This window comes from Crocodylus siamensis, chromosome 2 (genome assembly GCF_052110815.1).
Source record: "Crocodylus siamensis isolate JL-2025a chromosome 2, ASM5211081v1, whole genome shotgun sequence".
In the NCBI taxonomy this organism is placed as follows: Eukaryota; Metazoa; Chordata; order Crocodylia; family Crocodylidae; genus Crocodylus; species Crocodylus siamensis.
Window position 1 is genome coordinate 67,008,510 of NC_143396.1, and position 21,872 is coordinate 67,030,381.

The 21,872-nt window shown below is 40.4% G+C and overlaps 1 protein-coding gene across 8 annotated transcripts in view; it reads left to right on the plus strand.

Moving 5' to 3' along the window:
• The first annotated feature begins 6,214 nt into the window (after positions 1–6,214).
• Positions 6,215–21,872, plus strand: part of PDLIM3 (PDZ and LIM domain 3) — a 31,004-nt gene continuing 15,346 nt past the window's right edge. For 2 of the 8 annotated variants that reach the window (XM_090036081.1, XM_090036080.1), the window contains exons 1-3: positions 6,216–6,551; positions 12,977–13,128; positions 16,672–16,756. In XM_090036081.1, coding sequence (XP_089892207.1) covers positions 6,459–6,551; positions 12,977–13,128; positions 16,672–16,756 — 330 coding nt within the window. In that variant the 5' untranslated portion in view covers positions 6,216–6,458. Of the gene's footprint in view, positions 6,552–12,976; positions 13,129–14,876; positions 14,907–16,671; positions 16,757–21,872 lie in introns of all 8 variants that reach the window. The other 6 variants (XM_090036077.1, XM_090036074.1, XM_090036073.1 and 3 more) reach the window with 6 other exon arrangements.

Consider the following 21,872-nt stretch of genomic DNA (forward strand, 5'->3'; position numbering starts at 1 on the left):
TGGTCATAGGAGGCCACCAGGTTGGTCTGACAGGACCTGCCACTAATGAACCCGTGTTGATTGCCCTAAACATAATCTCCCCTGCTGACCCTTCGTGGATATGCACCAGAATAATTCTCTCAAAGAGCTTGCCTAGGATCGAGGTAAAACTAACTGGCCTATAGTTTCCCAGGTCCTCCTCCTTCCCCTTTTTGAAGATGGGAACCACGTTGGCCCTCTTCCAGTCCTCTGGCACCACAAGCGCTCATAAAGCCGTGCCAGTGATCCTGCATCACTGAAATTAAGGATAAAGAGCCCTGTTTGGGATATATTATGGCGGCAAGATGAGCTGCAGCTGAATTAACACCCCCATGCTGCTGCTCATCTCATGGCTGGAGGTATGTCCAGATCCAACCTGCAAGAAACCGTGCAAACTAGATCCAGCCCTGAGGGCTGCATGAGTTTGATAGCCCTTCTCTAAGCAATAGCCTAAATATAAATGTTTAGAAGGCTGCGATCTCCTTCTCTAAATAGTGATGTAAAGGATCTGAAAAGGCCAGTGTGAGCACTGAAGGATACTCATTACAGATATCCTGAATTATCCTGGGTCACTCCTACTGCGTGACATCTCCCTAAACAGATTAGATGTCAACCATCCAGATCCCCTGACACTATGGATCACTCAGCAGGCTTCTAAAGAGAAGAGAAGAAAAAAGGAACCATTATACCCACTGATCCACTCCCAGCAAATCCAAAATGTAGAAGGGAAGCTGCTCCAGGAGTGCCCCATGTGCCTTTTTGTGGGACTTCCATGCTCAGCAGTATCCCTGGGAAATAGTTATGGATCAGTTACACAGGGTTGATACATAAACACAGAAGTATGTCGGCAAGATGTGAGAGCATCTCTCCCTGAGAACACTGGGGGCAGGGCAGAGGGAGACAGTGTATACGTACACTCACTGTTCCAAGTTAGGAAAAAGATTCCCAGATAAGCAATTTGTTACATAACTGTCTATTATAGGGTTTCTTGAAACATTTAGCACCGGACCCATCAGAAATAAGAAGACTACTGATCTGACCTGGTTTGGCAATTCCCATATTCTTCTACAAGAAGTGTGCAGGATCCAGAAAAGGATAAAAGACTTTCAAGACTGAACTTGAACTTGATGAAGAAGATTTAACTAGAAAGGCTGGGGAAGAAGAGGATCTGTAATGTGTGTAAACTAGAATGTATTCCTCCCATGCAAGTTAAACCAAAAGACAGAATCATTATACAAAAGAAGAGCCACGTGGAAGAAATTAATAGAAGAAAAATGGAAGGACAGTACAACATGTGGTGTTCAGGAGAGGAGTGATTTCATACTAAAACAAGAAGAATTGCATACCCCGTGACTGGGAAACTGCATCATCTCATTTTTGTGATGTGCTCAACTTCTTGCACATCTATGTAATGTTGTTATACCCCTACTTGTCTGTTAAAAACTCATTGGCAATTAGAATGTAAACTAGGTAGGGACCCCATTTTCTGTATGTTTTCTCCAGCATGCTTACTGTGCTTATGGGCATGATATAAACAATAGTAATATCATCACTGAATAGTAAAGGCCATCATGGTTGGATCCTTTAGAGAAAGATACAAAGGATTAAAAAGCTAGCTGGCATGATCATCTGCTGATTACTGTGGAATGAGGGAGGACAGAACAAAGAGATTCCTAGACCAAGCTCTGAGATGTTAAAAACTACAGGGCACTCTAGTTGCATAGAATATTAACAATACAGATATCCGATAGGCAGCCAAAAACATATCAAAGGGATTATGATATCAGTTACATAATGCAAAAACACATAATCCAATCATGCCAAAAGCGATACTGGACTGACGTCTTACAGTTGGGACTGAGAATGTTGAAAATAAAGGATTCAAGACCAACTTATATCAGCCATATTCAGGAGCAGGGTCAGAGATCACAGCAGTACCATATGCACTACAGATTTTTTTTTTAAATAATTACATTTAAGAAAAATAAGAAACAATGTATAAGCATGGAAAAAAATGGATGAAAGTACTGAAATTCAAGGAAAGAACAACTCACTTCATAAATCACTATTTTAGGTTCTAAGGGTAAAAATACCCCAAATCCCTTTACAGGCATGAAAGGCTGCGTACCCCTTGTTCATCCAACAAAGCCCAAATCTGTTGAAATTTTGAATATACAAATATCTACATGCAAACTCAGACCGTCTTTGCCCAAGATGATTACCATGGGATCTGTGTGAAACATGCACACACAAAAAGTAGTAAAATTACTTAAGTTGGTAAACGAAGAGACCAGGAGAAAACCCAAGCATAATGAAGTTCAAAGATATTAAGGAAGTAAGACTGCTTTTGCAAACAAACTGAGAAAAAAGGAATGTTAAAAACAAAAGGAGTCCTACTAATGAATAAGGACAGAGAGGGAATCAATGACGCTGGTGATTTCTGGCCAATAGGCCTAGCTTCAGTCTCAACAAACAGATTAGAGTATAAATATCAAAACATACCAAAGCTATGAGCAAAATGTGTGGGTTTACTTAGAAAGAGACAAAAAGTTATCTTTAAAAAGGAACAGTATTTTATAAATATAAAAAACTTAGTAGATGAAGGGAATTTAGTAGCTTTCAAATTGTGAGATTTTAATAAGATATTTTATAGATAATCTCTACAAAAACAAAGCCTCTTTCAAAACAGATCATATTGGCTTGGATATGAATTCTTTCACTTAGAGATCATACACTGATGGGCTGCAAATCAGAATTCAAGTGCATAATGTCTGTCAACTTTGTGTTGGAGTATTATGTGTGCATTTCACCTTCCTTCCCTTACATTTATCATCCTATTAAGAGGGGCCACAGTAGAACTCCTTGTAGAAAAGTCTGTTGAGCCACCAACTAAGTTGCTCAAGGCCTGGGGATCTGTCATCATTTATCACCTCCCTTTTGCTCATTTCAGGCTGTCTTGGATGTTCAGCAGGATAGTTACAAGAAAACATTCCCCAAGTCAGATGATGATAATATGTACCCCTACCCACTCTTCCAGCTCACCTACAGCTTCTCCTGGCCCATCCAAGTTCAAGTACCACTCTGGAGAAAAAGGAGCAGGACATAGTAAAGCAAAGGCAGCTCCTTCTGTTAGAACTTTTCAGAGCCTTTAGAAAGGTAATTATTACTAGGCCAAATCCTTAAATCCCTATCCAAATTTGCTCAGTTTCAGGCAAATCTTCCATTGACCAATTGTCTAATCAATTAACTGTATCTGACTGCAATAGAATCTCTACTAATCTTGTGTAGTTAATACCAGGGCTAAACTGTTAGTGGAAGCATCAGAAAAAGCTATGAGGGAAAAAACATTAGGGTTGTGCAAAGCTTCGGTTCCCAATTCGATTCAGTGGAGATTTGGCCCAATTCGGTGGCTGAATCTCTGAACTTTCATAGATTTCATAGACACTAGGGCTGGAAGGGACCTCGGGAGATCATCGAGTCCAGCCCCCTGCCCAAAGGGCAGGAAGTCAGCTGGGCTCATAGGATCCCAGCAAGATAAGCATCCAATTTACTCTTGAAGGTGTTCAATGTAGGTGCTTGAACCACCTCCGCTCGCAGACTGTTCCAGACCTTGGGGGCTCGGACAGTAAAGAAATTCTTCCTTATGTCCAGCCTGAAGCGGTCTTGCAGGAGTTTGTGACCGTTCGACCTCGTCATTCCTTGGGGCGCTCTGGTGAACAGACGTTCCCTCAGATCCTGGTGGTCACCCCGCTAAACTTATAGGTGGCCATCAGATCACCCCTGAGCCTGTGCCTTTCCAGGCTAAAGAGTCCCATGGCTCTCAGCCTGTCATTGTAAGATCTGTTTTCCTGACCTCTGATCATGCGCGTGGCTCTCCTCTGGACTCTCTCAAGCTTCTCCACATCCTTTTTGAATTGTGGAGCCCAAAACTGGACGCAGTACTCCAGCTGCAGCCTCACCAAGGCCGAGTACAAGGGGAGAATGACGTCCCAGGATTTGCTCGAGAAGCACCTGTGGATGCAAGCCAGCGTTTTTGTCGCTTTACTAGCCGCAGCATCGCATTGCAGGCTCATGTTCATCTTGTGGTCAATAACAACCCCCAAGTCTCTTTCTTCTGTAGTGCTAACCAACGTAGCACTGCCGAGCCTATAAGGATGCTACAGGTTTTTCCTCCTAAGGTGGAGGACCTTGCATTTTTCGGTGTTAAACACCATCAGGTTCTCGTCCGCCCATTTGCTGAACTTGTCCAGGTCAGCCTGGATGACCCGCCTATCTTCTGGCGTGGATGCTTTGCCCCAAAGTTTGGTGTCATTGGCAAACTTGGCTAGTCCACTCCTGACTCCAATGTCCACATCATTAATGAAGATGTTGAACAGGATGGGTCCCAGGACAGAGCCTTGAGGGACCCCACTGGTCACAGGGCACCACGATGAGTGACTGCCATCAATTACAACCCTCTGGGTCCGACCACGGAGCCAGTTTCCCAGCCAGCGGATCGTGGTGGAGCCAAGACCACAACTGGCCAGTTTGGCCAAGAGGTGATCATGGGATACCAGATCAAAGGCTTTTTTGAAGTCAAGATATATGACATCAATCTCTTCTCCCTTGTCCAGGTGATAAGTCACCTGGTCATAGAAGGAAATGAGATTGGTCAAACAAGACCAACCCTCAACAAACCCATGCTGGCTATCCCTTAGGATGTTAGCGTGGGCCAGTCCATCAAGGAGACCCTTTAGTCTTGCTGAATTGAATCTGAACTCTCCAAATTGATTCAGAGAGATTTGGTGATTCGGACAGCTTTAAATGTTTTTTTCTACATACCTCTAGGTTGCAGAATTCATGGGCCACTTGCTACACTGGGGTACATGGATTGTCCGACAGGAGCACAGGGGACTCCCCAGTGTGCTCCCCAGCAGGCCTGGAAGTGGACCAGAAGCACTTCTGGTCCACTTCCGGGCCTGCTGGGGATCATGCTGGGGGACCCGCCCCCAGCCCAGTGACTGGGGCCTCCTGAGTCTGGGGAGGCACCCAGGCTCCCCCTGCAGCCAATTGCCAAGTTGGGGGTTGTGGGGGGCCTGGCACACTCCCCAGAGGACCTGGAAGTACTTCCAGTCCACTGCCAAGCATGTGGAGGGCCCCCCCTCCCCCACACACAAACACACATGCACCTGTGGGACACTCCACATGCCCCAGCATCGCAGCATTTGCAAGCCTCACTGGTACCTTGAGGTATGTAGAAAAAACATTTAAAGCTGTGTCTATGGCCAAATCACTGATACTCTGAATCAGCATTGAATCTTCAGATACAGGATTTGGCCAAATCAGGGACAGTGATCCGAATCAACTAATCAAATCACTGTCCCCGATTCAGGCCGAATCCAAAAATCAAATGGGGCCCACTTCACACACCCCTAAAAAACCATATACAATGTATACGTGGAACAATGGCAGCACTCTCAAATTTGCAACTATTTGAAATAAATGGAAATCTATTTTAGGATGACAGAACCATACCACCACCACCACCAGAACACCTTCACTCACTCTTTGGGATTAAGTGCAAAAGAAACACATGCAGCAATACAGCAGAGAATTAGAATCAAAACCTTAGCTGATACAAGAGAATCAAGAGGCAACCAGGGTAAGCAGCAGCACCAAGCACAAATTGGAGACACCCACATAACTTCAGAGTACAAGCTTTCCTCTGTGGGCTGTTGATTATTACAACAGTCCTATTTATATTTCCCAGGATAAGAAGCATCTGTGACTTTAGTGAAGTGTTCCAAGCCAGCAGAAACATTTTATCATTGAACACCCTTTGAGACTTAAAAGCTGAAATATTCAAAGGTAGGGCTGAAAAGACTCTGTAGAGAGGTAAGTGGTTATATTAAAACTTGCCCAAAATACAAAGTAAAGATTCATGAGATTCAAATATCAACACACTGCTTAACCAGTTAACCAGAAATATTTTTAGGATGGCATGGAAAGGAGGGGAGGAGCATTGTATGATTAAGGCAAGCACAATGAAGTGATGCAATTATAACATCAACTCTGAGGCCGGGTTGCTTTAAGAGACAAATAGGAAGCTGTAACCTGAAGCTTACCAAACGCTGGACTGGGCACTAAGCTGTGAAGCAGCAAATAAAGCTGATATGTTGGTCGAAAAACTCTGCAGTGTCCAGACTTTATTTGTCCAAAGCCAATACTCCCCCTGGGGGTGGAGAAGACAAGGGACGGGTGACGTCACACAGGAGCAGGGATAAAGTGGAGTTCCTGAAGCTGGTGGGGGGGAGAAAAACCTTCTTAAGGGTTTAAAGGGTGTGCAGCCCTGTCCAGCAAAGACACTGCTGACAGGCCCATTACTCCTACAGCTCAGCCTCCAGTAACTCTCACTGAGCTAAGGGCAAGAGAACAGCAACTCTCAGAAAAGCTTCTTCACAATGCCACAGAACGTTATTCTCCCAGGACCTGCACCTTGGGGATTCAGACTGTCAGGCGGGATAGATTTTAACCAGCCTTTAATCATAACCAGGGTATGTCCTTTTTTCCATTTGCTGTTTGTTTATTATTTTAACATTTATTTCAATTTTTGCTCTTTAGTTTTCCTCGGGTTGGGAAGATGTAAATGAAGCACAGCTTGCTGCAAGATGTCTTTAGTCCTGTGCAAGTTTAGGGAGTTAGTTAAAAGTGATATGAATACATTTTGTATAAAATGTTTATGTGGATTTTGAGCAAAAGGGGCTACACACAGTCCTGCTGACACCTGTAAAATGAACCTCCAATGCTGCAGTGTCAGGGGGGTACAGGCAAGGTAAGAGGGCAGTGCAATTTCTTAATGCATTTCGATTTTCACCCATCAGTGCGAGATGTGAGGGAGCTTGAGACCAGTTTAAGATTCTGGCCACACTGCAGCTCTCAACTGCAGTAACTGGCCCATGTGATTCTTGGGAGAGAAGAAAACTTAGCAGCTGCTCCTCCTGGCTGGAAGTTTGTATGCTATCTTCATATCAGCTCAGACACGAGTTTTCAATGCAAGAAGCTTAGTTAACCAATTCAACACCAGCTGCTTGGCCGCAGAAGGAGTGAGAAACTTTGAAGTATAAAAATTTTCACTTGGTTCAGAACAGTGATTTATTAGGAAGTTATTCTGCTTTGAACAAGGAAGAAAGAAATACACTACTGTACCTAGTGGATTTTAGGGCTAGTTAACACTCTCATGGTTCTTTTGTTTTGGGTTATTTTTTGTTGCTTTGGCAGGGGGGAGGTGGGGATTGTTTTTAAGAACATTCAGAAGCCAAACCCTCTTCTTTTTATGGATTCTAACACATTAACTTGAAAAATGGTATTTGCTTAGGAGGCTGTTACTTAATGAGAGCATCACACAAAAACTATCAGTTTTCCAGTCCTACAGAAGTAGCAAAAAGTATTTCCAGCCCATTAGGTATAGTGGTATACTGCTGAACAAGGCTTTTCCTGATGCATGTCAAAAATAAGAATAGGTATTCTTTATCTTGTAAAAGTACTTGCACATACTGAAAATGTTTCTCATTACTCACTTCCAAATCATTAGCCTATTTTAAAAGGTACTTCACTGCAATTCAGAATATGTCTAATATCTATGTATTATATTAAAGCTTTGAAGAGTAAATGTCACCAATGATGTATTGCTGTAAAAGTGCCTCCAACAGGAGTTTACAAAAACTCTAGGCAGTAAAATTTACCCTAAATTATGCTTTTATAAGGCTGGAATAACTCCATTTAAGCTGACCGTTTTTCCCCAACTTATATTAGCAAAACAAAGACCTCAGTTTTGCCCTTAAAATTTAACGCTCCTAATTTGCTTGACAAAAACAAACTTATACAACAAAACTTTGTTCTACATAGCATAAATGTTTTGGAGACCGAACACATTGAAGGAAAAAAAGAAAAAAAGTGACTGGTTGCTTTGGGATATTCATTGCCTTTTATGGACTTAACAGGAGAAAAGAGTTTCCATTATCTCCAAAGAAAAATATTTTAGCAGTGCCTGGTTTATATTTTCCCTTTGTTTAGATTAGGTGAATTGAGATGTAAAAGTCGTGCTAACAAAGCACAAGTTACATTTATAGTAACTCTCTAAGGAATAAATAATTTTGCTATTGACTCATACCTACAGAATGGCCTATGAGACAAGAACCTGCTGGTTTATAGCATGATGTCAGTACCTATTAATCATGCATTTCAAGTAGTAACTACTGATCTTATACAAGATTTATATTTAAAAAATAAATTTACTTTTAATGGGCTAAAGCTCAGGAATTTTAATTACTATATCCATTTGATATTAATGAACCTTTCCTTCTAATCAGATTAAATATATTTATAAGTTACATTTATAAATATATGTTATTATAATTATCTTAGATAAATCCTGTAAAATATACTAACCGGATTGACTAAGTTGGCAAGCACGAAGATCTTCTCTGGAGGTAGTATGCATTAGGGCCTAGAGCGTAAGTTATCCTGCTCACTTAAAATTTCCATAATATAAATTATCATCAATTCAATCATATTTCAGCTTACCGTACAACAAAAAAGCTATTTCTTAATAATAGCTGTTAAACATTAAATTAGTAATTAGAGATTGATAGTTTACCACATTTTTCCAATTAGCCATTTGAGTTAAATCCTTAGGCAAATGTAACTGCAGCTGGCTATAATCCTTATTCAATAAGAGAGAACCTTCATTAGTGCTGCAGAGATACACAAAGCTACAGGGGAACATCATACACCTGTCTAGAGAACAGATGTCATCTCGAAAATCCATCTGTGATTTCCCAAACCAAAATGCAGCAAGTTAACTTTCTTGAGCATTTCAAGCAAATGTAAGAAAAAAAAAAAAAAAACCCCACACAGTACAATAATCCAGATGAACTAAGAATAGAAGCTAACTAAATGGGTTTGCTAGGAGGAAATAAAGCCATAAAAAGAAACCAACAGCAAACTAATGAGGAGTAATGAAGCCAACCATCACAATTATTGGGAATTAAGTTGTTTACAATCAATACAATCTCTATGAAATTGATTCAAAGTCCACCAATTGAAGTCTATAGGATTGTTTTAATTTGCTTTTTAGTAAGGTCTTAACCATGCAAGAAGGACTTGTCAGAGCATGTGTTGAGGGAAAGAAAACAATAGCATATTCCAAGAGTTTAAAAACATGTTAAAATATTTAAGGATAAGTTTTAATATTATATCGAAAGCAGCACAAGATAACATATTCAAATCTGACATTTTTCAGGACCTAAATGTTTTAATATGGGGTTCTAGAGTTTCCATTAATACATACATTGATCTTATTTTATCTATGCCCAGTCTCTCTGCAACATGCAAGCAGACTGCCCCACCCCTCCCATTCAGAAGAGATGGATTCTAATAATGTGGCCATAAATTCTACATTCCAGAGAAATTTACAAAAAGAAAAATCAGTAGAAAAATTAAATGAAGTCCAGGAACTAAAAAAACCTCTCCCCAAAGTAAGTAATTGAAGAAAGCCATACCACATCTGGGTAAATAAATGTTACCTATTGAAAAAGGAGAGGAACCTTCTAACAAAGTATAAAAAACAGAAAATCTGTAGTAGAATTTTGAAATTAACGGAGTACAAGACTTGCTTAATCTGTCCTTTCCTAGGAAAATACATTTAAAACTAGAACCTTAGCGAGCAATTTTATATCTGAAGTAATTATAGAGCACAAGGAGTGACAAGGAAAAAAAAAAAAAAAGTCTTGAGGGAGCTACAGAAGCAGCAGATAGACAAGTAGCCCATACTGCTATTGTGATAAAAGACAGGAGCAGCTGTAGGGAAGGCTGAGCTTTGAAGGGCCCTGAAGGTGAGCACAAGAAGCCTAAGAGAGAAAAATTGTATGGAGGAGGATTACATAGAGAGAGAAAGAGTTACATAATTGGCGTGTCCCACTCCCTTTCAGAATGCCCTGTCCTCCCATTGCTACATTGTCTCCCCTGACCATCTCATCTTTTATTTCAATCTTTCTAGAAATGGGATTTTTTGTTTTGTATTAATACAACACTTTGTACAGTGAGGCCCTAATCAATCAGTAGGACTACTAGACACTATGAAGAATACAAGTAGTGTTTTTCCTTCTTTTTTTTTTTGGCCTTAACCTTTCTTCCCAAGGCAGCTGTCCTCCATCTTCACTTTTTCCCCCCCTCAATGCTCTTGAGTGTTTTCTCTTCTCCTCTGTATTCAACAGGGGACTTCATTTCTGAATTTTTTGGCCTTTCTGCTCAATCTCTGTGCCTGCAGAACCCAAAGGGTACCTTTCCATATTTCTCTCAGGAGCTGTGCTCCATAAAGCTAATAAAACAAGTCAGGTCTAGCAGCTGTATAAACAGAGTTGAGAGACAGGGCCAGACAATATCTGAGGAGCTGGTGGGGGGGAAGTCTGTCTCCATCAGCATACACACAATGCAGCACCAATCACTACCTTCCACACTCCCAAGGAACAGAAGATGGACATGAAGCTCCTCATTGCTCCCTGATATTCAGTAACTGAGACCAGGGCCAGATTAACCCTTTAGCGGGCCTTAAGCAAACAAACTCATGGGCCCACAGCTGAAAATGAAGTTGTATATTACTTCCCCCCCACACACACACATACATTCAGATTTCAATATGTAAAATAAACACAACTGGGCCCCTTCTTCACTTAGAGCCCTAGGCATGTGCCTAATTTGCCTATGCCTTAATACAGCCCTGACTGAGACAGCAGCTAATGAGCTGATCCAGAGAAGTAGCATTTTCCTCATATCAAGGAAAGAAAAAAGATATAGATATTGAAGCCGATTTAAAACAAACAAACAAAAAACAAAAAAACAAAACAAAAAAAACCCTGTCCACTGAAATTAAAACCCTAACCTAGTAGGAGTACAAAGCTCTCCCTTTATGTTTAATTAGCATCATTATACTTGAAATATCTTTGTACTAGCCCTTTCTTAAAACTTCAGAACAACTAATCACACTAGCATAATCAGGCTTCTGTCCCACCAGTCTAATATACACACACACACACTCATCTTTTACTTAAGTTATATACAATGCAAGTGTAAATAATGTCACATGGCAGGAGGTGAAGATATATTTTTATTATGTACCATTTAAAGTGTAAAAAAGTAATGAGTACTTTTATATAAATAATTTAAAATGCTAGTGAGAGATTAGAATATTTTTAATAATTAAAATTTACACCATGGGTTTTGGGTACGCAAACCAACCACAAAGTTAGGGTGTTTTGTGCAAGACACAGAACAAACAAAATATGTAAATACTACCTCAAATTTAAATACATATTTGAGAAATTACCTAACTGGTGTCACAATGAAAGAAAGTGTTATGCTGCATCATGATATGAATGATGGGGAGAGACTTTGCATCTATGGAATCTGTTAGAATGGAGAAAAATCTGTGCGCTCGGTGGGGTTTTGTTCTAGTGGTTTGTTGTTGTTTGGCATCTGAAAGCAGGAGAGGGTAAAAATTACATCCATTTTGTTGATCTGGGGTGCTTGCAAAAGATATAATATAGCTATCCCTCTAATATTTGGAACTATTGATTCTAGTTGAAATGCAAGAAAGAATATCGTGTACAGACAGACATGGCCCCCATTCAATGACTTCCCATCAAAACCTGGTTTCGCTCTCTTCCTGGCAACTGAAAGAGACCTTTGAGTAAGCAAAACAGGTCAGCTTGCTCCATCTCCAGTGATGGGCAATAGTTTAAAAAAGTTTTTCAATGGTTTTGAACTTGACAATTTGTTAGGATGTAATGCATATGCATTAGAACGGCATTATAAAATGGCTTATGTTCAGGGATTTGAAGTGTCACTACAACAGTTTTCTTGTGGTATGAATCAGAGTACCTGTATATAGAAATATGACAGCAGGTTAGATATATGTAGAAAAGCTGACATCTACAAAGTGCATGTAGAGTCTTATAAGAAAAAGTAGCAGTTATAATTAGTCTCCCTTTTTGTGCCCTTAAATATAATTCTTCCATTGTATACCTAGTCCTAAATGTTAAAAAGATTTTACACAAAGCAATGAAAAAAAGGTAACTTTCATGTGGGGAAAAAGAGAAAAGCAAAGCGAAGCAGAAAAGATGGAAAAAGAAATAGAAGCCTAAAAATGGTTCTAAGTGCTGCTGGACCAGTGTTGTCCAACATGGTTTCCATCCAGGAGTCCACTTCCAGCAAGACATTCACTAGTACCCAACCAAGTTTGGTTCAAATATGAATTGCAGGGTCAGGCTTTGTACTTAGTGCTTTGGACTAAGTACAAACAGTCAGAAAGCCTGAGATAGAATCAATTCAGTCTTTGCAAGTTAGACTAAGCTGCACAGATTAAACTGAAACAGAAGTGAACACACTTTTACCTTTGATTCAGGAAATGCAGCCACATGCCTACAGAGGTGTGCCAGGAGGAAGTTACAAGAGAGTGAAGAAACTCAAGAAGAGACTCAAGAAATTACAGAGACTGAAAAGATCTAGAAAAGGAAAATAAAGAGCAGTTTGTTACAAGAATTGTGGAATTTAAAACAGTGATAAGTTACAAGACAGCAGTTATTTAGCCTAGAAGAGAAAAGAAAGAACTATCCAAATTAAAATTAGGAATTGCAATGAAGCTGCACTCTCTCTCTCTCTCCCCCCACCTCAAGAGGTAACGACTTAATTGACAAACAGAAGGGAATAGTTAGAGAAATGTATACTCAATCAGTCATTCTTGTAATTATGCAGGCAGTTATGTGTGAAAATTAGATTGCATTAGATTTTATCTTCCAAGCTTGTAAAATTATACAAGACTTATTCAAAGAGTGAAATTTAAAACTTCTTATTTTACCAATTGATAAGCATGCTTGGGGCCTTAATTGAACTAAAAGTGGTTAACCAATTGTCCGGTTTTCAGATTACTCCAGGAAGCAAGGCTTCAACAGCTAATTTGTGTCCTGGTGATGTTATCCTGGCTATTGATGGCTACAATACAGAAAACATGACTCACAATGATGCACAGGAGAGAATTAAAGCAGCATCACATCAGCTTTGCCTCAAAATTCAAAGGTACCTCATTATGTGCATGGACAGCCGTTTCCTTTTCACCAGGACCTTAACAAACCCATTTTCATTTTTTAAGCATCCTTAGTGTGGTCCAAGCGTAACATGCAACTTCACCGTAACACCATACACCAAGACTTTTTCAGGCTCCTTCTACAAGGCACAGCTCACCAATTCAAACAAGATTCAAACCAACCCAAAGCAAAACTTCTTCTCACAACCAACCTGTGTAAGCCAGAGGCCTCTCTCTATACGTACACTCCAGAGCTAGTCAGAGGCACCAGACTCTTAACTGGACTCTCAGCTCTTCTCAGAAAACACCCAACCCTTTTCCCAGCTGGATCTGATAGGAAACAGAGCTGACTGGCCCCAAGCCCTGAGAGGGATCCCTGCTACATTAACAGATTTCTCCCTTAGTGTACATCTTGGGGCCAGGCAAGGTTTTCACCACAGCACTGCCTCTTCTTTTAATGCAGTCACTTCCACTTACATCTTCCTTAGCCATGTGTTAATTCTGCAGGACAATTTCAGGAGGAAGCTTTATCTAGTAGCATAAGACAAGTTTCTTGTTCTGTTACTGCAGCTTCTTTCAGCTCCTTCAAGCACTCTGCCAGCCACATCTGTAGGATGCCAACTTTGGCAAAAATCTGCCTTGTTTCCATCTTGCCAGGTGTAGGAGCACCTCATTCCTCATATCCCTAGGGCAGAAAAGAACCCCTCTTCTGCCTTACTACAGATGCTTGAAACATTTCATTCCTTAAACTCCAGAGTTCTTCCCCGTTGGCTAGGGACAGATATTCAAAAAGCTAGTCTGAATTGATTCAACCTTTGCAGGTTAGTCTAACCTGCCTGGATTGAACCAATTTGGAAGTGAACATACATTCATGAAATACAGGCACATGGGGTTTACCCACTGGCAAAGACCTAAGCTGGGGTCTGCCTAGCACTCCCCCTTCATTGCTGCAACAGTAGGGCACCATAGCCTGAGGCAGAGGGGGCAGGCAGGGGAGTTAATCCCCCCTCTGACCCCAGGGGACTGAAGTGGGGTCTGCCCACCACAACCACAGCTTCTGCCAACTGCATGCACAGGGCAAGCAGTGGGATAAGCCCACTCCTGCCTCCTCTGCCAGACACCAGAGGGAGAAAGGAATACCCCCACTCCCTGCCCCCCATCTAAGAGGCCCTGCCAGCTGGTGTTTGGCCACTGCAGCTGTGGTGGGGAGGGGAAGGCCCTTGATAGGGCAGCAGCCCCTGTCAGAGTTAGGAAGTTATTTCCCCCTCTGCCCCCTGGGCACTGCCACTTACTTTATGCCCAGGACAAGCAGCAGAATAAGGAGAGAAGTACCTCCTTCCTGCCCCCCCCCCCACCAGCCCACTATTGCAGTAGCAAGGGGGGAGTGCCCAGCAGACTCATCTTGGGTCCTTGCCAGCAGGATGGGGGAGGGGGAATTAGACCCCTCTCTGGCCAGACCCCTACCCCTACCTATCCCTGCTTAGGCTGGGGAGCAGAGAGACAGCACCAGCTCTACTTGGCTGGAGCATAGAGCCCAGCCCAGACAGCATATGGGGATGCTGGGGGGGGTTGTCAGGGGTCTGGTTTAAGTTAAACCAGGAAGGTGTCTGGAACAGATGTTACATAAACTGGTTTGACCCAAATCAGTTGAGTCTGATAAGCCTGGTTGAATGTAGTGTCTCATACTGGTTTCAGCTATTTTGACCTAGTTTGTGTACACTGAACTTTTTTTCTATTACAGGTTTAAACCAGATTCTGATCACTTAAACTGGTTTGTATATGATGTCTGTCCCTAGCCCTTGACTCTTCCTCCTGGGAGCTAGTCTTCTTACAGGTCCCAATCATCCTAAGGGACTGTTTTTAATAGCCACTGGGCTACTATGTATATGCCCACTCCCCCAGAAGTCACTTTGAATCTTGTAACAATATCCCTGGACTTAACCATCTAAAATAAGCGACTGTTTGACATAACATTTAGTACACTGCCCAGGTCTCTGCCACCAGTAACAGGGGCATCCTGAGCACCTGAATTGACTCCTATCCTGCAAAAAAAAACTGGCATTCACTCAAAGGTATAAAGAAGAACCTCAGGATAAGCGTCATCAGCCAAAAAAGCCAGACTTACCTAAAGTATGCTCTTCAGATGCAGGGAGACTCCCTAGAGGTTGCTTGTCCAGGCACTGCAGAACTAGTGCAGTTGCTGGTACTGAGCCCCCTACCACTGCTCTAGACCAGCAAGTTGTACCTCCTCCTGTGCAGCAGGAATACCTTAAAGAGCTGCTGCTTCTGCTTCTTTGCCAGTAAACAGACAACATCCTCCATCCTTTGCTTCTTTACTTTGAAGATGGTGGGGGGGAATCCAGCAAAAAACACCCACCAGCTCTCAGGTGTTTCAGGTTTTTTTCTACAACTGCTTTGTTGCATTTCCAAGCACCAATCATCACCCCAGATTTTCCATCACATGTGGCACTGCTGACGTGCTCCCCTGCTCAGAAAGACTCCACATCACAACAAAGTTCCTCACCCCCCACCCCCGTTAGTCCCTCTACATATGGTTTATTAATTCAAAGAAATGACTTTCAAAAATAGGCTAAATCAAAGCTCTACAGACTTTCCCCAACACAAGCTGAAAGGAATCAGAAATTTTTCACTTCCCACTCCTCTCTCTCTATTTCAGCCAAGTTCTCTCAGCCCTTGATAGAAAACACCTGGTCCTCTTCCCAGATACTTCTACTAATCAAAGAGGGCTGAGGCCCTAACTGTTGTAATCAGACTACCCTTTTACAACTAGGCATATTACTAGACTTTCAAGTTAGAAAAGGTATTTTTGGTAGAATTGTCTAATGACTATAGCACAAGATTAGGAGTCAGACATTTTTTGATTTATTCCAGGCTCTGTTGCTAACCTGATGTATTATCTTTCAATAACATGCTTAAGAATGTAAAAATATGTGCATATGCATTCCAATTTTTTTCACATAATTACCACTATTATGCAACTTACTACTTATATAGTTACCCAGTCCATTGAAACAATTAAGAAAACCACACATCCAGATTAAGTTTGCAACAGAATCAATAAATTTCACTTTTCTGAATTTAAAAAGTAGCTGTAAATCTTTCTATATTTTCCAAACTGTAAAGTGGATTTGATGATAACGACAACAAATTAATGATTTTAGGCTGATTTTTGCTATGTTTATAAGGTGTTTTGAGAGCCTCAGGTGAAAGATAATATGGAAGAATACATCCCACAAAAACCCTGTTCCTTGCCCCACTAAAGTCTGGAAGGGGCAATTTTAAAGTCAGCTATAATCTCTAGAATAAGATAACTTCATTTACTAGCACATATAGGTTACGTAAGCTTTCTGAATAATAAGTATGCAAAACCAACACAAGTTACCCTGTATCCATTAAAATATCATATATTGCAACATTCAAAAGGATTTTAGAACTTAAACCATGCAGAGTTTCAGACTTATATTTTGAATGTTGAAGAACTATGATAATGAGAGATTTTTTTTGTTTTTTTATAGGGCAGAAACTAAATTGTGGTCTCCACAAGTTTCAGAAGATGGCAAACAGCATCCCTTCAAAATAAACTTGGAAGCTGAACCACAGGTATGAACTGTTATAAGCTACCAACCTACTTTAGAACAGCTATACTGTTTCATCCATGGTCTTTTTAATTCTCTATAAAGCACTTCCTTTACTAACTGCCTAATTAACCGATATATATAAAACATAAAATATTAACCGTATTGGGATATAATTTTAAATTAATAGCATTTTAAAATTTTTACATTCATGGCTAAAATTAAACTTAAATCTTTTGTGCCCAAGACGTCCCAAATACTCCCAAATCTTCACTGTACATCATTTAGAGGTAGAAAATATGCCCTCTAATATGAATACCATTAAAATTACTGTGTCTCTTTCTCAGATTTCATCCATCATATTAGGAATGTCTTCAAAAGGGTTATTCTATTGAAACAGCACAGCAGACTTTTTGGTGTGATAATCAGTTGAATAACTTAATATTCAGTTAATGTTAATCTTGGTTCTCTTCAATTCAGTAATAACTGCAACACTATATAAAGTCACAGGAATTCTGAATTTCTGGAAATTTTACATATTCAGCTAGGCAATAGTTCATTTTCTCTGTGGCTGAAAGAAGCAAAGTCCTGATCCCTGTCCATGAGCAAGACAAAATTAAATCAGTTTGCATTATTTCCCATGAAAAACCTTGTCTCTAAAGCCTGTATGTTTATGGGGAAAGTTTCCACATAGCTTGGTCAACAAGTAGCCGCTTGGGCCATATATAGATATTCCATTTGTGCTGGGAGAAAAGCCTTCTCCTGGCACAAAAAGATCATGTAGGTGTCCAAGAACTTTCTTGCAGGAGAAAAATGGCTCTTCTGCAAGTTAGATTGGTTACATATGAGGAAGATCTTTTTCCACCTAATCCAGTTTGAATGTCTGTACACTTCTCTCAGGAGAGAGAGACATCCAGTGTCCCAGAGTCCTCTGCTCTCCCTCTATCCTTCTCCAGAGGAGAGGGAGAGATGAAAACCACTGACTCCCTGACAGTTCTCCCCTGGGTGGGCTGTCAGGGAGCCCTGTGAGGACCCTATCCCACCAATCAGCTGACTGGCAAAAGTGGAGATATTCTTCTGGAACAGGAACCCTCCCAGAACTCCAGGAGGGTTCCTCCGAAGAGAAGAGTCCCCACCTAATACATGCCTCCAGGAACCAGAGGAGTGCAGTGGGCGGCAGGTGCAGGACTGGAGCCCTCCCAGAGCCCAGGAGAGTTCCAGTCCCAGGAGAATTCCTCTCCCCCACCCCTGTCCCATCAATCAGCTGATGGCAGGATGGGCAGAAGGACCTTCTGGCAGGAACCTTCTCAGAGCCAGGGGGTGGTTTCTGCTATAAGAGAAGAGTCCTTACCCATTGCCCTCTTACTATTCCACCGGGATAACAATTCTCCTGCAGCTGCAAGGCTTCTAGAGCTTATAACCATGCCTAGGTACCCTTGCAGCGGCAGGAAAATTGTCCTCTCTTCCACATGACTCCATATCTTCCAAGAGATACAGGAAGGGCAGGTGGCAGCTGTGCCATAGCTGCAAGGCCACCTGGAGTTGGGTGGCCCTGCAGCCATGGAAGATTGCCAGGAGATGGCAAAGCACTGGGACCGGGGAAGTTATTCCTGGCACTGGTTCATAGCCAGCAGGCTTTAAATGGTGGATATGCTGCCCATATGGGTGGTACTCACAGCACTTTAAAAGGGACAGCTTCCCCAGGACACAGGTTATAGAAGCTATCCGTGCTCTGCTTCCCCTTGCCCTGGCCTATAAATCACTTCATGTACAACCCAGATGGCACAAAAGCTGAGGGGCTGCCTACTGACAACCTTTTTAAGTTTTAATTCACAAAAGTTAAAAGTTGCTGACAACAGTGAGAAAGACAGGTGCAATAACTGAATTAAATAAAAGTCCTCGAGCCAAAATGAATGGAAAAATCCCAAAGCATTATCATTTCTTTTACACAAATTTTCCTACATCAATAAGCTTATAATTCACTAGCTGTTCTGCAAACAGGGGAAATCATAACAGTCTATTAAAAGCATTTCCTCCCCATGAGTCATAATTGGAATTATTCCAGATCACAGATATGGTAAACACAGGACCCCTTTCAAAATCCAACCATAGCTTTTTTTATTCCCAGAAGGAAAACTGATAAAGTTCAGTGTTGCTACAATTAATATTGGAAACATTAGGGAAAAAACAAGAATGTTACAGAAAAAAATAATGTAAATAATAATATGAATGAAGATATCTACCTAGCAAAAATCTAGCTATAACATTAAAAAAGACTTAAAGAATCACATGGTTTCTGTTTATGACAATTATAAATAAAGGTAGAAGTAGTTTCCTACACCAGCATGCTAACAAAGAGTTTGATTTAAAAGTCAGCAGATACACTGCCACCTCAGTGAAGGCCATATGTATTTGAAAATAATAATAATAATAATAATCTAATTCCTGGTATGGAACTTGAACTTGGAACTTTTATCATAAGAAAGCGGTAGCAGCAGTGAATAGCACACATCCCTTCCCTCCCCCTCCCCTCCTGAGACACAAAGACATAATCAAGAAGAAATTCAGCGATGGAACCTAGGGCAGCAACACTGCTAAATTTGTTCCAACAGGAAATATTGTCTTAGAGCCATCTCAGTAGATTCTGACATGAACAAGCTAGCTACTTTCATTTCATTGAAGTAGCATATGGTATAATGAATCAATATTGGGAAATAATAGCCTATATGCAAGATTAGGAACACAGCCACACATGATCTTATATCAAAAAAAGATGTCAACTAATTTAAACAAAATGAGATAATAGATCTATGTAAACGGCAAATGCATGTTATATTATTTTATAAACACCTCCTTTGGTTTGCACCTTTTTGTTATACTACCAATGTAAAACAGCCGGGGGAACCTTTTTTTTTTCCTTATTCACCTCAATAAAATTTATATTTGTATCTCTCATCATGAGTTCTTTAAAATATATACTTTTGCTTTAATCTTTGGATTTTCTGTCATTTGAAATATGATGTTCAGTGTGACTTGCTCTTTGGAGTGAAGAGAATATTATACCTTCCCTACAGATTTAATTAGAATATATACAACTAAGGTTAGTAATCTAAATAATGCCAGAAAATAAATTTAATAATTAGTATTATAAAATATGGGATCACAATATATTACTAATTACAATTAAATTTTGAAGCATGATAATTTTGCTAAAATGTAATTCCCAGTCCCATCTCCCTCACAACCCTGGCTTTAATATGAATTTCCATCATTTCCCAACATTGTGTTATGAGCGTGGGGTTCTTCACAGAGGTTTAAAAACTGCTTGGATGAGACACATTCACTCTGTTTCTGACAATGAGATAGCCTTGGAAGTGACTTAGCGCTATGCTGAAGAGGTCACCTGTTAGCAAATCAATGAAAATAAATCAAATAGTATAATTTCTCCTTATTTCTGTTTGGAATATGAACTGCCTTTGGCTCATGTTCAACTTCTGGAATAATGAAGCACCCTTCACACTTTTATTTGATTCTAATAAACACAAGAGCTGGACTATTTTGCTGCTGTATGTTTTGTCATTGATATTTTCTGTAGTTAGTGATTTTCAAAGAGAATTCAGTCTAATTATAGCATGGCAAATACATGGGATAATTGTTATACTGTGAACATGCCGTTATGATGTCACATCCTGTTCAATGTTCATTTATCAACCAAAATTAAAAACTGGATGAAATGACAGTTTTCAAGGTTATTTTTGTTTGCTCATAGTAAACTAAATTTACGTGACAGAGAGTGTGTCTACACATTCAGTAATGTGCCATAATTATAGCACGTGAAGTTTAGTACCTGTACAAGAAGAAACTAGGAATAAAATTAGGATCTTTGGCTCTTAAACTGTAGGCCTCTACAACTTAAAAAGAAGAATAATCTGATTTAGCAATATTAGAATTTAGATTCCCGCTAAGCCATGTACCTGAGAGTGATATATTATCATAGAAATCATGCAGAAGTAAGGCTGGAAGGGACCTCAAGGGATCATGTAGTTCAACCAGGATCGAACCTGCAAGGACTTCACAGGTGGAAACGGTTTTACTTGTTTTGAGGATTTTATCCTTGTTACCTTCTTAGAGGTCTTACTGCTTCTCCTAAGAAGCAAAAGACAAAATATCCTTGCTTTGAGAGAGTTATCTGCTCTGTGGAGTAAGTCATTTGTTTTCAAAATAAGGTAGTAATGGCCTAAGTTTTTCTGTTTTGTCATGCCCCCAACAGGAAATCCATCTTGTCCTAATTCCCTGCAGGCAGGGGGACTCTAACCTATATAGTTCACCAGGAATTAGCTAAAGAAAATGCAGCAGAAAACCTCATTGCTTTCCTACAGAACCTATCCATCTCCCTGGGTAGTCAAAGGACCTCGAGTCTGAGAGGCTCTCCCAAGACAATGCAATTGCACAGGCCTGCAGCAGTACTCCACAGATTTTCCATAAATCTTTAGGTTTAGAAACAGGTCCTACAGATTTTATCCTTCCCTCTGGCCTTAACTGAGAATATCAGGAAGGGTACCTGTGGGCTGCAGGAGAGAATGATCTGGTACAATAAAAATCATCATTATTTCAGAAATAAAACCAACAAACAGTATTCTAAAAAAACCCCATTTCCTAACTAGCCCATCGAATTTTTTTACTATGATGCTAAAATATTTCAATTCTGCCACATAATTCGCACCAATTCTTGACTTACATATTAGTTTTGAAATACAAAATCACTTCAGAAGGACATTCTCTATTTAACATCAATTTAGCTAAATTGATTTTAGTCAGTTTTAAGCTAAGACTTCTCTATCATTTCCTCTCTAGGCTTTTTGAGTTCACAGTCCTATTTTGCCATTTTTTAAATTGTGTTTCTCTCTCCTACTGCTGTGTTAATAAGACACACAAAAGAAGACAGGGACCAACTAACAATTAAGTGAAGCAATTAAGCTGAATATACCCAAAATATTTTTACCTTTATACCATTTCAGAAGTTACTGACGTTTTGCACATATATTGCATACACACCACTAATTTGGTTTGGCATGTGGCAGACCAATAGTATCTGAATTCACATGGCTTTCTCAAGTCATGGGATTTTCATGGAAAAGCAT